We start from the raw sequence: 17716 nt of genomic DNA, 5'->3' as shown, positions 1-17716 counted from the left end.
CCTGTGTGAAAAAAGAATTTACCCCTAAACCTAATAACTCGATTGTGTCACCGGTGGCAACAACTGAAATCAAGAGTTTGTGATAACTGTTAATGAGTCTTTCACATCTCTTTACAGAAATGTGATTACAGTACAAAGAATCAGGCAAAACATTAAACATAAAATCAGAGAGTGTGGAGGAAAAACTCCCTCAGAGCTGGAGGAAGAAGAAACCTTGGCAGGGCCGAGACTCATATTTAATATACCACTGGTCAAATGGCTTTTAAATTAATTTTAAAAAGGCTTTATACATTTACATAGGTTTTATATATTCAGGAGTAAAGCAGCGCCATTAATAGTTTGGATGTAATATGTAGTGGAGAGTGAGATAGTTGATGAGCAGCTGATCTGTGGTGGGTGATGGAGAAGAGCTGACTTCAGAAACTTCCATCAGTCTGGCCGGACAGGGGACATGAGATCCTGAGGGCTCCAACATCCATCGGTATCGGGTCAGACAGGTGGGCAGTCAGTAACTCAGAGGAAGGCAGAGAGATGGAATTAGTTTTAACTGGATTTATGTAAAACAGAGAATATAAAACATTATCAGAGTGTGGCTAATGATTCCGGCAGATCTAAATAAAACCGCCTAACTAAAGGCAGAGAGCCAGAAGATATCATGGAAAAGGTGGCACCCTGAAACACCGGCATCCACCCACTCCACCGTCCACAAACCTGAGTGACCGTGTGCAGTGGGAGAACAGCAGCACCAGCATCTCAGTTTACCCACAATTCCCTATGTCCATGAACCCCTGGGTCTGCAGCCTTATCTAAAGGGAAAAACATTAATTACAAAAAGCTAAACTAAATAAGTAACTTTTCAGTCTAGACTTAAAGATTGAGATAGTGTCTGAGTCCCGAACATATTCGAGGAGATTATTCCAGAGTTGAGGTGCTTTATAAGAGAAAGCTCTTCCACCTGCAGAGCTCCTCTGAATTTTAGGAACTACTAAGAAACCAGCACCCTGAGATCTAAGTAATCACGGTGGTTCATAATAGGAGATGAGATCTCGTAAATACTCAGGAGCGAGTCCGTGTAGGTCTTTATATGTTAACAGGAGAATTTTATAGTCTATGTGGAATTTAACTGGAAGCAGTGCAATGCTGATAGGACTGGACTAATATGCTCATGTTCTCAATGTTCTAGTTTTATTAAGGACCCTGGCTGCAGCATTTTAAACTAGCTAATGTTTATTTAAGTTACTGCAGGAACATCCTGACAATAGCGCATTACAATAATCTAGCCTTGACGTAATGAAGGCATGTACTAATTGTTCTGCTTCATGCAGTAATAAGGCATTTCTTAGCTTGGCAATGTTACAGAGGTGTAGAAAAGCTGTTCTAGTAACAATAGATATGTGTTTATCGAATGCTAAAGCTGTTTTAAAGACTTTGGGTACATGGCCTAGGGGGAGCGATGAGTTTACTATCATTAACAGAGGTTTAATTATATATGGTAGTACCTGTTTTAGTAATTTTGTGGGAACTGCATCAAGTGTGCAGGTTGTGCTGTTTGATGAGGAGATAATTTTCTCTAGTTCTAGCTGTGGAAGTGGGATAAAGACTTCCATCCTAACTTCAGTAACAGAGTTTTGTTCTATATCAGCCACACCAGATGACACAGGGGATGTGCTATTTATCTGTTGAATTTTATCCTGAATGTTTTCAGTTTTAGTATCAAAGAAGTCAACAAAAGCGTTGCTGGTGTGAATGGCTGGAATCTGAGGTTCAGTACCTGCCTGGTTTTTAGTTCAGATACGCTGATCGGGCTTTATTAAGATCTTTTCTATATTTGACAAGACTGTCTTTCCACACAGAATGAAACACTTACAGTTTAGTTGATCGATATTATTATAAATTTCGTACTAACTGCTTTAAGGTACATTTCATTATCATTTCATATCAAAGAATTATCATTTCTTTTCACCATCTAAAGTAGGCTGAAAGGTATTTTCTAAACAACTGATTAGTTTGTCTAGTTATAATGAGTCTGCCAGACAGTGTACTATAGTTGAAAATCAGGAAGGTTAACAGTAGGTGACTAAGAGACTATGTGCTATGCTGCATGAAAGTAAGGCGGCACCCTCCTGCATGGACATCTATCTATTTAGCTATCTAGCTGTGTGTGTGTTTGTGTGTGTGTGTGTGTTAGGGAGGACTTTATCCGTATTTGTTTTTTTTATACATAGGCAAATCTTTTATTTGTAAGCAAACAAGAAAAAAGTTAACTTCAGCACCTTCAGCTGCGCTTATTTCAATTCACTGATTAATAATAATAATAATAATAATAATAATAATAATAATAATAAAAAAATCTCAAAAATATACTACTACACCTCCTTCCTAAGGTGCGTATTTGTGTTTATATGTCAGTGTTTCTAATGGATTATCATTTCTCTCTCAGGCTGGGTCGGTGTAATCTATCAGAGAAAAGCTGTGCAGATCTGGCCTCTGCTCTCAGCTCAAACTCCTCAACTCTGAGAGAACTGAACCTGAGTGAGAATAACCTGCAGGATTCAGGAGTGAAGCTGCTCTCTGCTGGACTGAAGAATCCACACTGTAAACTGGAGATACTGGAGTAAGATAATCAAAATACAACAAACAGAGCATCTCACCTTCACACACACACACACACACACACACAAACATGATCTCTTATGCAAATTAAATTAAGCAGGTGTGCTCAGTCCAGATACCAGGTGGAGAAGTGGAGACAAAGTGAAAAATATAGTTTGGGAGGGAATGGGGTACTGCTGTGTTTTTGTTGTGAAAACATTGTTTTACCATATACTTTCTATTTTTTCAGCTTAGCAAATGCAACCTTCTTTTAGAAAAACACCAAAAAATGACTTTTAATTCTCACTTTTATGGATGTTGTTAAATACCCATAAAAAGCTGTCCTGCCCTATAAAAACACACACTAGTTTTGAGTTTGCTGTTGTTAAGAAGCATTGCTTGATGTGAATCATGCCTCGCACAAAAGAGATCTCAGAAGACCAAGAAGATCTCAGAAGATCAAGAATTGTTGACTTGCATGAAGCTGGAAAGGATTACAAAAGTCTTTTTCTTACAACTGTATATCTTTAAACTGGAAAAATTAATAAACGTAAAAATACTAAACCTAATGAAATAATATACATAAGAATACTATCTGAATATGTATTTATAACTATCCATCACTACATCGCACTCGTCTACACTGCACTTTTCTTTATGCATAAAACAGGAAAACAACACCGCACTACCCTGTTTATTACACTAATCTTTCTCTCTATCTCTTACCTGTCTGAAATAAATTACATCTGCCTAAACAGAAACATGAACATCACCACACTATCATCTACAAACTATCTGACACCCAACAACACTCCAACATGCTACTATTCAAATTTATTACATGGAACATACATGGAATCGGCTCCCAAGAGAAAAAAACTAAAATACTCCACCATCTCAACCGTTAAAAAGCAGATATACAGGTCCTTCTCAAAAAATTAGCATATTGTGATAAAGTTCATTATTTTCTGTAATGTTCTGATAAACATTAGACTTTCATATATTTTAGATTCATTACACACAACTGAAGTAGTTCAAGCCTTTTATTGTTTTAATATTGATGATTTTGGCAAAAAAGTAGAGAAAAATCTAAAAAAAATTAGCAAATTTCATCCAACCAATAAAAAAGTGTGTTTTTAATACAAAAAAGTCAACCTTTTAATAATTATGTTCAGTTGTGCACTCAATACTTGGTCGGGAATCCTTTTGCAGAAATGACTGCTTCAATGCGGCGTGGCATGGAGGCAATCAGCCTGTGGCACTGCTGAGGTGTTATGGAGGCCCAGGATGCTTCGATAGCGGCCTTAAGCTCATCCAGAGTGTTGGGTCTCGTGTCTCTCAACAATCTCTTCACAATATCCCACAGATTCTCTATCGGGTTTCAGGTCAGGAGAGTTGGCAGGCCAATTGAACACAGTAATACCATGGTCAGTAAAGCATTTACCAGTGGTTTTGGCACTGTGAGCAGGTGCCAGGTCCTGCTGAAAAATGAAAGCTTCATCTCCATAAAGCTTTTAAGCAGATGGAAGCATGAAGTGCTCCAAAATCTCCTGATAGCTAGCTGCATTGACCCTGCCCTTGATAAAACACAGTGGACCAACACCAGCAGCTGACATGGCACCCCAGACCATCACTAACTGTGGGTACTTGACACTGGACTTCAGGCATTTTGGCATTTCCTTTTTCCCAGTCTTCCTCCAGACTCTGGCACCTTGATTTCCGAATGACATGCAAAATTGAGCAACAGTCCAGTGCTGCTTCTCTGTAGCCCAGGTCAGGTGCTTCTGCCGCTGTTTCTGGTTCAAAAGTGGCTTGACCTGTGGAATGCGGCACCTGTAGCCCATTTCCTGCACACGCCTGTGCACGGTGGCTCTGGATGTTTCTACTCCATACTCAGTCCACTGCTTCCGCAGGTCCCCCAAGGTCTGGAATCGGCCCTTCTCCACAATCTTCCTCAGGGTCCGGTCACCTCTTCTCGTTGTGCAGTGTTTTCTGCCACACTTTTTCCTTCCCACAGACGTTCCAACTGAGGTGCCTTGATACAGCACTCTGGGAACAGCCTATTCATTCAGAAATTAATTTCTGTGTCTTACCCTCTTGCTTGAGGATGTCAATGATGGCCTCCTGGACAGCAGTCATGTCGGCAGTCTTACCCATGATTGCGGTTTTGAGTAATGAACCAGGCTGGGAGTTTTTAAAAGCCTCAGGAATCTTTTGCAGGTGTTTAGAGTTAATTCGTTGATTCAGATGATTAGGTTAATAGCTTGTTTAGAGAACCTTTTCATGATATGCTAATTTTATGAGATAGGAATTTTGGGTTTTCATGAGCTGTATGCCAAAATCATCAGTATTAAATACAATAAAAGACCTGAAATATTTCATTTGGTGTGCAATGAATGCTGTTAGCTCCTCTGTCCCTTCCACACCCAGCTCTAACGGAGGTTCTCAGGTTAACAACTACATTACCCAGAATGCACCACCCGCTGACATCACGCACTCACCTGGTCACGTGACACCTCACCTGCTTCCTCTAGGAAGTCCCGAATACTGATTACTGGCACTATAAAAGAGCACTCCACACAAACACCCATGCCGCGTATTGTAGGTTCTCCTCATTACAAAGCGTTCTATATCTCTTGTCTCAGTTTATCTCGTGTATGACCTTGCCTTTGTTTTCTCAACACCGATTATTGCCTTTGCCTCTGATTTTGGATTGCTTGTGTATTACCTGGACTGTGTTTTCACTACTGCCTCTTGGATTACCTCTGACATTGGATCTCTCGTGTATGAACTCTGGACTGTCTCTTGTTTATGGTATGGTTTTGTCTTCATTGCTCTGGTTATTGGTGATTACCCATTTTTCTGTATCGACTACGTCCTACATCTGTTTATTTTATAATAAACACGTTTTTATCAGTATCTGCACGTGTCTGCATTCTGTGCTCACCATGACAGAATACGCGGCCGTACAAGATCAGATAGCAGATACTGAGGCTATTAGATCTGGTTTAGCCAACCAGGGGAGGCTACTCGGTCAGCACCAGCAAACGCTCGCTGGTGTGACCCAAGCTGTTTCAGAGCTAGCCCGCCAACAAACCTCGCAGCAGCAACAACTTTCGGAGCTGCTAGCTCACCTCAGAGGCTTTACTGAGTCTAGCCCTAGCCCGTTAGCTGCCCCTCGTTTGCCCAACGCTATTTCATCTGTGCCTGGTTTTTCTGTCTCTAAACCGGAGATTTTTGATGGGGATCCGGAAAAATGCAGCGGTTTTCTTTTACAATGCTGGTAAGGCACTTGAGTGGGCAACAGCTATTTGGGAGGAAGTTTCTGGGGCTAGTTATACTGATTTTTTGGCTATTTTTGCTCAGTTTTTGGTCATTCTCGTTATGGACAATCTAATGGAGAACTTTTGCTGGCTCTCAAGCAAGGTCAGAAGCCGGTGGCTTCCTACGCTTTGGAGTTCCGCACTCTTGCAGCTGGTAGTGGTTGGAATAACGCAGCTTTGATTAACGTATTCAGATGCGGACTCAACCCAGACATACAGAGGGAGTTAGCCTGCAGAGATGATTCGCTAACTTTGGATCAGCTCATCTCACTGTCTATTCGGTTGGATCAACTTCTCTCGCGCCGCCCCAAGACCAGCTCTCGCACTCAACACACTCCTGTGTCTCTGCCCCGCACCCCCACACCAGAGAAAGCTGCGCTGTCTGCCCCAGAGCCCATGGACATCCAGAAAACCCAGCTAACACCAGAGGAGCGACAGCACCGGATCCAGCTTCGTTTGTGCCTTTATTGTGGGGAGGCCGGTCATTTCAAGGCTGAGTGTGGTCTCCTGACCCGACCTGTGAAAGCTCCAGCCCTGGGACAGCGCATGGAGTGCTCTAGCGCTAACGTGGTACGTAAGCAAAACACAATTCTTCGTTCAAAATGTTTCTCGTTACCTGTTAATATTATGTTGCCTAATGGTATGCTCTCTGTCCCAGTGCTTATAGACTCCGGGTCGGAAGGGAACTTCATCAGTCTGGACCTGGTTAAGGAGCACGGTGTACCCACACGAGAACTTCTGCGTCCGTTATCCATTCATGCTGTGGACGGGAAGACTGTGCGCTCCAAACCAGTCACACTGCAGACGCTACCCATCACCCTACAAGCCAGCGCTCTTCATTTCGAGGAACTGCCACTTTTCGTGCTTCCCAGCACCGAGCATCCTGTTATCCTGGGCATGCCATGGCTCAAGACCCACGATCCCACTGTCTCCTGGCGCGATGGGGATATCACGGTTTGGTCTTCTCGTTGTCACAAGAACTGTTTAGCTTTAGACAGCCTTATCATTCAGTCCACTTCGGTGGAGAGCCCTGAAGTTTCTGATTCTCCTGTTATTCCCCCTGAGCATTCTGATTTTTTGGAAGTGTTTAGTAAGGTTAATGCCACTAAGTTACCTCCCCATCGCTCTTATGATTGTGCTATTGACCTAGTGGAGGGTGCCTCTCTACCCAAAGCAGGAATTTATCCCCTCACCCTTGATGAGGAGAAGGCTATGGAGGATTACGTTACTGAAGCGCTAGCTCAGGGTTTCATTCGCCCGTCCAAGTCACCAGTTGGTTCAGGTTTTTTCTTTGTTAAGTAAAAGGACGGGGGACTGAGACCCTGTATTGATTACAGAGGCTTAAATGCTATTACCAAGAAGTTTGCATACCCATACCCATTGCCCCTCATTCCTTGCGCTCTTGAACAGCTGCGTAACGCCACATATTTTACTAAGCTTGATCTTCGTAGTGCGTACAACCTAATCCGCATTAGGGAGGGGGATGAGTGGAAGACTGCATTTACTACCACTAATGGCCACTATGAGTATTTAGTAATGAGTTATGGTCTCGCTAATGCCCCCGCAGTGTTTCAGTCGTTTATGAATGACGTGTTCCGTGACGTGATTGGCAAATTCGTCACCCTTTTTATAGACGATATCTTGATCTATTCACCCGACCTTGAAACCCACGTGCAACATGTTCGCTCGGTTCTCCAAAGACTTCTGGAGAACAATCTCTATGCTAAAGCCGAGAAGTGCGAGTTCCATCTTTAGAGAGTCGCATTTCTCGGCTACGTTATCAGCTCCCAGGGAGTTCTTATGGATGACTCCAATGTTGATGCCGTAACTAGCTGGCCCGTTCCCCAATCTATCAAAGACTTGCAACGTTTCTTAGGATTTGCAAATTTCTATAGGCGTTTTATACGTAACTTTAGCAGTATAGCTGCCCCTCTCACTGCGCTCACTAAGAACGCCACCAAGGTCCTTAAGTGGTCCCCTGAAGCTGACTTAGCGTTCCACAAGCTCAAAACTGCTTTCGTTTCTGCCCCCATCCTCATGCACCCCAAACCTGAACTACCATTTGTAGTCGAGGTCGACGCTTCAGATACTGGCGTGGGAGCAGTGCTATCCCAACGCAGCGGTTCACCGCCTAGACTCCATCCCATAGCCTTCTTCTCACGAAAAATGTCACCAGCTGAGCGTAACTATGGGATAGGGGATAGAGAGTTACTGGCTGTCAAACTTGCTCTAGAGGAGTGGCGTCACTGGCTGGAAGGTGCTGCACATCCATTCACCATCCTAACTGATCATAAAAACTTAGAATATCTTCGTACAGCTAAACGCCTAAACCCCCGCCAAGCCCGTTGGTCATTATTTTTCTCACGTTTCAATTTCTCTATCTCGTTTCGACCAGGTAACCGCAATACTAAGGCTGATGCTTTATCTCGCATTTTTAATTCCCCAGACGACACATGCCGCGCTTCAGAACCTGAATACATTCTGCCACCCACTGTAAAAGTGGCTGCCATTAGATGGGAGCTCGATGATCTCATTCATCAGAGCCAAGTTAACACACCACCTCCAGAGGGCTGTCCTCCTCACAAGATTTATGTACCCGAACAATTTCACGATCAACTCATTGGTTGGGCTCATGCTGCCCTTACTTCTGGTCACCCTGGCGTTACACGTACACTACAATTGATCTCAGCTCGTTATTGGTGGGAAACCATGCGAGCTGACATACAAACTTTCGTAGTTTCATGTTCAGTCTGCGAACAATGCAAAACACCCAAAGCCCTTCCAGCCGGTAAACTATGTCCTCTGCCTGTTCCTGAACGACCTTGGTCGCACATTGCTGTAGATTTTGTTACGGATTTACCCGAATCAGAAGGTTACACTACCATCCTCACAGTCGTAGACAGATTCTCTAGGGGGGGTAAATTTATCCCTTTTCCTGCACTACCTAATGCTCTTCAGAGAGCTCAAGCTATATACACACATTTTCAGACATTTTGGAGTCCCGGAGGACATTTTGTCAGATAGAGGTCCTCAATTTACTTCCCGGGTATGGAAATCGTTCTTTGAACACTTAGGTGTACACGTGAGTCTCACTTCTGGGTTTCATCCCACTAGCAACGGTCAATGTGAGAGGGTCAATCAGGAGTTAGGAAAATTTCTAAGACTTTATTGCTATAAACATCCTACTGAATGGTCACAGTTTCTGATTTGGGCTGAAATAGCCCAAAATTCCCTCATTAACTCCACATCTGGTCTCACTCCCTTTCAGTGCATTCTGGGTTATCAGCCTCCGTTGGCTCCGTGGACAGCGTCGTCCACTGAGATACCTGCTGTTGACGACTGGACGAAGCGGAGTGAGCAGGTGTGGGAGGAGACGCATCAGCAGATTTCGGAGGTTTTACGCAAGTATAAGGAGCAGTCCGACAGACACCGTGGTACCACCCCCCAATACCAACCAGGAGACAGGGTGTGGTTGTCGACCCGGGACTTGAGGTTTGAGGGGGCCTGTAGGAAACTGTTGCCTAGGTATATTGGCCCATTTAAGGTTCTGTCTCAGGTTAACGAGGTGACTTATAAGATTGAGTTGCCTGCTCAGTACAGAGTACATAACTCGTTTCATGTCTCTCTGCTTAAGCCTCTTGTCCCAGGTCCGCTTGCCGAGGGAGTTCCTGATGACGTGCCTCCCGCGGCAGTGGAGTGGGAGGATTCGTCTACCTATGCGGTTCGAGAGCTGCTGGATTCACGCAGGCGTGGCGGTGTGCTCCAGTACCTCATTGGCTGGGAGGGTTACGGCCCTGAGGAGCGTTGCTGGGTTGCTGCCGGTGACGTGCTGGATCCCGCTCTACTGGCCGAATTTCATGCCCGTCACCCTGGAAAACCTGATCCTAGACCCCGTGGGCGTCCCAAGCGCTCACTCTCTTCTTCGGCTCCGGTGCGTCGGGGTTCCCAGTCTCGCAACCCCCACCTGCCCGGCACCTCTGAGGCTACGCCTGGTCCTCCCGCCGGTACTCCCTGCCCGTCGGGTGGACGTCGTCGTGGTCGTCCCCGTTCCGGCTCCGTTCCGACTTCCTTGGGGGGAGGTACTGTCACGTCTGGTGCTGTTAGCTCCTCTGTCCCTTCCACACCCAGCTCTAACGGAGGTTCTCAGGTTAACAACTACATTACCCAGAATGCACCACCTGCTGACATCACGCACTCACCTGGTCAAGTGACACCTCAGGTGCTTCCTCCAGGAAGTCCCGAATACTGATTACTGGCACTATAAAAGAGCACTCCACACAAACACCCACGCCGCGTATTGTAGGTTCTCCTCATTACAAAGCGTTCTATATCTCTTGTCTCAGTTTATCTCGTGTATGACCTTGCCTTTGTTTTCTCGACGCCGATTATTGCCTTTGCCTCTGATTTTGGATTGCTTGTGTATTACCTGGACTGTGTTTTCACTACTGCCTCTTGGATTACCTCTGACATTGGATCTCTCGTGTATGAACTCTGGACTGTCTCTCGTTTATGGTAGAGGTCTGCGCGGGACTGTTTTTTTAAACCCGCTCCCGCCCGCTCCCGCGTCTTTTTGTCCCGCTCCCGCCCGCTCCCGCAAAAAAATCACTTCTTTTAATCCCGCTCCCGCCCGCCACATACACATTCCCGCCGCTCCCGTCCCGCAGTCCTAAAATGAATTGAATTAATTACATTTAGTGCTTCAAATTTACATATGTATTTATTAAAACAGCAATTCAGTTCGCAGTCCAAACACATGCCATCAGGTGCCACAAGAATCCTAGAAGTGGATTAGAAGTGGATCTATATTATATAAAATAATAAATGTAAAAATATATAAAATTAAATTCAATTAGTTTAATTAATATTTGTATTATTATTATTAATAATAATAATAATAATAATAACAATAATAATAATAACAATAACAATGTTATTGTTATTGTTATTATTATTATTGTTATTATTATTATTATTATTATTATTATTATTATTATTATTATTATTATTATTATTATTATTATTTTGCACCAGTATAGTAAATGTCGTCCTTTAAATTACACACCCCCCTCCCCCCCCCCCCCCCCTCCTCTGCACACGCCTGCTGGAGATGCTGAAAATGTGTGTGTGTGTGTCCATCCTCCGAGAGATTTTTCTTGTGTTTTTTTGTTGCTTGCATGGGAATCATAGCGTGATTATTATAATTTTCTTAACTATTTATCAATTTGCGGGAGCGGGACCACATGTTAATGTGGTCCCGCTCCCGCATGGCCTGTATTGATTAAATTACCGCTCCCGCCAATAACAATTCAGTTTTGTCCCGCGCCGCAACATATTCTGACGGGTCCCGCGGGTCCCGCGGGACTCCCGCGGGAGTGCAGACCTCTAGTTTATGGTATGGTTTTGTCTTCATTGCTCTGGTTATTGGTGATTACCCATTTTTCTGTATCGACTACGTCCTACATCTGTTTATTTTATAATAAACACGTTTTTATCAGTATCTGCACGTGTCTGCATTCTGTGCTCACCATGACACTAAAATATATGAAAGTTTATTTTTTATCATTTCATTATGGAAAAGAATGAACTTCATCACAATATGCAATTTTTTTGAGAAGGACCTGTATACCTTCTACGAGAAACTCACCTAACAGAATCAGATCAACATAAACTGAAATCAGTAGAACACAATCATATATTTACAGCCAATTATAACTCTAGGCAAAGATGTGTAGCCATTTTAATACATAACAAAATCACATTCACACACAATACTACAATCACAGACCCAGATGAACGATTTATCATCATGAATATCAAATCAAATTTCAAATCAAATTTATTTGCATAGCGCTTTTTACAACTGGTGTTGGCGCAAAGCAGCTTTACAGAAACATGATTACAGGTCAAAGAGTCAGGCAAACGATTAAACATAGAAAATACATAATACAGAACCCCCAGTGAGCGCGGAGGCAAGGAAAAACTCCCTCAGAGCTGGAGGACTCCGGCAGATCTAAATAAAACAGCCTAACTAAAGGCAGAGAGCCAGAAGGTAACATAGACATGGAGGCACCCTGAAACACTGGCATCCACCCACTCCACCGTTCACAAACCTGAGTGACCGTGTGCAGTGGGAGAACAGCAGCACCAGCATCTCAGTTTACCACAATTTCCTCTGTCCATGAACCCCTGAATCTGCAGCCTTATCTAAAGGGAAAAACATTAATTACCAAAAGCTACACTAAACAAGTAAGTTTTCAGTCTAGACTTAAAGATTGAGACTGTGTCTGAGTCCCGAACATATTCGGGGAGATTATTCCAGAGTTGGGGAGCTTTATAAGAGAAAGCTCTTCCTCCTGCAGAGCTCCTCTGAATTTTAGGAACTACTAATAAACCAGCACCCTGAGATCTAAGTAATCGCGGTGGTTCATAACAGGAGATTAGGTCTTGTAAATACTCAGGAGCGAGCCCGTGTAGGGCTTTATACGTTAACAGGAGAATTTTAAAGTCTATGCGGAATTTGACTGGAAGCCAATGCAGTGCTGATAGGACTGGACTAATATGCTCAAATTTTCTAGTTTTAGTAAGGACCCTGGCTGCAGCATTTTGAACTAGCTGAAGTTTATTTAAGTTACTGCAGTAACATACTGACAGTAGCGCATTACAATAATCTAGCCTTGAGGTAATTAAGGCATGGACTAATTTTTCTGCGTCATGCAGTGATAGGGCATTTCTTAGCTTGGCAATATTATGGAGGTGTAGAAAAGCTGTTCTAGTAACACTAGATATGTGTTTATTGAATGCTAGATCTGAATCTATAATAACTCCAAGGTTTTTAGCTGCTGAACCAGGGGTGGCTGAGAAGTCAAACAGATTTAGCATTAAGTCTGATAATTTATTTCTAGCAGCTTTGGGGCCTAATAGGAGAACTTCTGTTTTATCACTATTTAATAGGAGGAAGTTGTGCGACATCCATGATTTTACATCTTCTACACAATCCTCGATTTTCTTTAATCTCACTCTGTCATCAGGTTTGGCTGATATGAAGAGCTGAGTGTCATACGCATAACAATGAAAATTCACATCATGTTTTCTAATAACTTTGCCCAGTGGGAGCATATATAATGTAAATAATAACGGTCCTAATATAGAGCCTTGTGGAATTCCATATCTTACCTTGGTATAACTGGAAGACATATCATTTATCCTCACAAACTGATAGCGATCGGTTAAGTACGATTTAAACCATGCTAAGGCAGTTCCGGTTACACCGACCATGTTCTCCATTAACAACCACACTTTTACCATTGCTAACATCTACGGACCAAATATTGACAATCCCTCATTTTTTCATGACTTTTTTACACAAATTTCCTCAGTATCAAACTATTCAATCATAATTGGAGGCGATTTTAATGCAGTTATAGATTCATCTTTAGACCAATCAGCTCATATTCAGAACACACGCAACTGGAATTCCACTGAAATAATAACAGTACATGCAAGATTTTGGTCTTGGGGATGGGTGGCGTCAAAATCATCCAACAACCAAAGAATTCACATTTTACTCAGCAGTACATAAATCATATTCATGCATTGATTATTTTCTAATTATTAATTCAATTTTGTCACACATTGAACATATACTATTTCACCCTATCACTATAAGTGACCATGCACCTGTCTCAATGATATGGAATTCAAACCAACAACATAAACAGACCTTTAGATGGCACTTTAACACATCACTACTTAATGATCAAGAATTCAACAGCGATATAAAACGAGAGTGGGCATCCTTTCTAGAAATAAATGATTCTGCAGACATATCACCAACACTTTTATGGGAGACTGGCAAAGTGGTTCTTAGATGAAAAATAATATAATATGCTACATTTAAAAAGAAGAAAGAAACATAACATGAGGTAAAGTTAGAATTAAAAATTAAAGAATTAGAAAAAATTATCATAAGTAACCCATCTGAAGAAAAGCAAAAATAACTTAGATATGATCTAAACGAATTAAAAAACAAGAAAACTAAATTCCTAGTACCTAGTTCCTAGTCCTAAGACTGAGACATGAAAACGCTGAATAACTGAACTAAAATAAATCTGGAAAATATTTAGCAAAGTTCATTAAGTGTAATAAAGAAAAAACAATTATTCCAACCATAAAAAACTCAGCAGGGAAAATAGTACAGACACCTGATTAAATTTACGATGCCTTAAAGATATTTTTTTAAATGTATATTTAAATGTATATTTAAATGTATATTATGTATATCAGGCAATGAAACCAACTTAAATTAAATCAATAACTTCTTGGACCACATCAAACTGCCTAAATTAACTGAAAACCAAAAACATACACTTGAAATATCATTATCTCCAGAAGAATTCTACAAAGCCCTAAAACGCCTAACAGTAAAGCACCAGGACCTGACGGATTCCCTGCTAAGTTTTATAAACACTTTTGGTCATCCCTATCTCAACTGTTTTACAGAATGATATCAGAAATTAAACAAAATGCAAAACTACCAACAAACATGAATACTGCAATCATCTCCCTTCACCTTAAACCAAACAAAGACCCTACCATACCATCCAGCTACAGACCATTATCATTAATAAATATAGATGCAAAAATAATCAACAAGGCTCTAGATAACAGAATAGAAACAATAATCCATAATTTAATACATCCTGATCAAACTGGGTTTCTCAAGGGTCGACATTCATCCACCAATATGAGTAGATTAGTGAACATAATAGATTACACCTCTCACCAGAACATACCAACAGCAGTTGTAACCCTGGATGCAGAGAAAGCCTTTGATAGAGTGAACTGGAAATTCTTATTCACCACACTGCACAAACTCGGGTTTGGAGAATCATTTCTTAATTTGATACAGATTTTAAACACTGTACCTAAGGCCACAGTCAACGCCAATGGGGTAATATCACAACCTTTCACACTACACCGGGGGACTAGACAAGGATGCTCATCCTCTCCTTATCTATTCTCTATCTTCATAGAACCGCTAGCAGCAGCGATACATCAAAACACAAACATTAACACCCAACATGGAACATAAAATCAGTCTATATGCAGATGATATCTTACTATTTCTACCAAAAACAATTATTTCAATAAAAGAAAGGGGATTGGTGTGGTCCTGCGGTTCTTGTAGTAATTTGTCTTATGAATTTTTGCAGACGTCTGAGTACTTGGCAGTTGAGGCACGGACCATGAACATAGTTTGCTATGCTTCTGGATTCTTGTCGAGCCAGTATCAGATGGTAGTGGTTGCTGTGTTCTGCTCACGCAACTTATAATGTGATTTATTGTGTGTGATTGTGCTTAGGTAAGTGTGTTGTTGCTATAGTTAAAGGAAGTGAGCATAGATTAAGGAGTGATTCTGTTTGTTCATTGGTTATTTTTCGGTAGGTCTGGATACTTGACAGTTGAGGCAATGGACCATGAACATAGTGTTAGGCTGTGCTTCTGGATCCTTGTCAAGCCAGTATCAGATTGTGGTGGTTTTGGCTATTGCTGTTAGTTGAGTGAGTAGTAGATCCTGGCTGAGCCCTATGCATAACCCCAGCTGTTAGGTGCAGAATTTGTCAATTTCCTGTATTATATTACACACTGCAATCAAAACATAGTTGATAATTATATCCACTCTATGTGGCACTGCACAGCCGTTAACCAGTTCTAGAGAGAAGTTATTACCCTCCTATCTCATGCCCTCACCACCCAAATCCACCCTACACCATCACTCTGCCTACTAGGGGACACATCAACCACTAACACAGCACCACAAAACAATAGAATAATCTTAATGTCGCGAGTCATAGCTCAAAAAAATCATCCTCATAAACTGAAAAAAAAAAAATAACATTAACATCTATCACTGGAAAAATCTACTAACAGAATATCTCTCTCTAAACACTCAGAACCCACCAAAAACATTGATTCAGACCCAATTTGGACACATCTAATTCAAACATTACAGTAAATTACAATAATCCAACACAAGATAAACCGTAGCAAAATCATTAATTAAAATTGCACATAACTTCATGATTCTGTTTTCTGTTTAGCTATATTTTGATATATATATATATATATATATATATATATATATATATATACTTTTTCTTTTCTTTCTATGTTTTTTGTTTGTCTGTTTTCTCCCCTTTTACCCCCTTCTGCATCTCACTCCCTCCAACCCTGAAGTGTGTGTGTGTGTGTGTGTGTGGGGGGGGGGGGGTTTAGCATGTTCTGTGTGGAAAAGTGTTCTATTCTGAGATCTTTATCAGAAGTACATGCATGTCTGTTTATCTGAATTTTAAGTTCAGTGTTAGTTTAATCTGCAGTTTGTGAGATTCAGCTAAATTAATGATTGTTTTCTGTAACCAATTTATTGATAAAGGAATTTGAATTAGTTTGTGTGTGTGTGTAGGATATGTATATGTATTCATGTGCATATTGTTCTTTATAGTAAAGGAAGGGAAACATGTTAAACATTTCTCAAATATGTAAAACATCTTCAGCTTCACTCATTTTAATTCAGTAAATAATAGTATAATATTTTACATGAACTGTTCTACACAATAGATATATTTAATAGATGTATTTTAATTAAAAAGGATTGTATAGCTATTATGGAATAAAGCATAATTATCTCAAATATATACTAATAGGGGTGTGTGTCAGCATGCCAGTATTTCTAATGGATTATGGATCATTTCTCTCTCAGGCTGCGTTGGTGTAATCTATCAGAGAAAAGCTGTGCTGATCTGGCCTCAGCTCTCAGCTCAAACGCCTCAACTCTGAGAGTACTGAACCTGGGTGGTAATAAACTGCAGGATTCAGGAGTGAAGATGCTCTCTGCTGGACTGAAGAGTTCACACTGTAAACTGGAGAAACTGGAGTAAGATCGTCAAAATACAACAAACAGAGAATCACACCTTCACACACACACACACACACACCCTTACACTCACTAACACACACCATTACACACACACACACACAATACACACACACACACACATCACTACACACACACTCACTCTAACACACACACCACTGCACACACACAAACACACACACACACACACCACTGCACTCACTCTAACACACACCACTACACACACACACCACTACACACACAAACCACTTCACACACACACCACCACACACACACGCACACACACAGACACTCACTCTAACACACACCACTACACACACCACTACACACACACACACAAAAAACACTTCAAACACACACACACACACACAAACATTCCCACTCACTCTAACACACACCACTACACACACACACTAACACACACACCCCTGCACACACACACGCACACAGACACTCACACTCACTCTAACACACACCACTACACACACCACTACACACACCACTACACACACACACACACACACAAAACACTTCAAACACACACATACACCACTGCACACACACACACACACACACACTCACTCGAACACACACCACTACACACACACACACACTAACACACACACCCCTGCACACACACACAGCCACGAGTGATTTCACAGCAAAAACACACCAATTCACACACACCACTACACACACACGCACACCTCTGCACACAAACAGACACTCCCACTCACTCTAACACACACCACTACACACACACACACACACACATACACATACACACAAACCACTTCAAACACACACATACACCACTGCACACACACACACACACACACACAAACATTCCCACTCACTCGAACACACA

At 41.7% G+C, this 17716-nt stretch overlaps 1 protein-coding gene across 2 annotated transcripts in view; it reads left to right on the top strand.

Moving 5' to 3' along the window:
- LOC111188312 (NACHT, LRR and PYD domains-containing protein 12-like) overlaps nt 1–17716 on the top strand; it is a 1256108-nt gene that overhangs the window by 696301 nt on the left and 542091 nt on the right. For both annotated transcript variants that reach the window (XM_049472985.1, XM_049472986.1), the window contains exon 7: nt 2441–2614. In XM_049472985.1, the coding sequence (XP_049328942.1) occupies nt 2441–2614 (174 nt within the window). The remainder of the gene's footprint in view (nt 1–2440; nt 2615–17716) is intronic.

This window comes from Astyanax mexicanus, unplaced genomic scaffold, assembly GCF_023375975.1.
Source record: "Astyanax mexicanus isolate ESR-SI-001 unplaced genomic scaffold, AstMex3_surface scaffold_32, whole genome shotgun sequence".
Lineage (NCBI taxonomy): Eukaryota > Metazoa > Chordata > Actinopteri > Characiformes > Acestrorhamphidae > Astyanax > Astyanax mexicanus.
The sequence above is the reverse complement of the archived record's forward strand: the minus strand, read 5'-3'. Positions and strand labels throughout refer to the sequence as shown.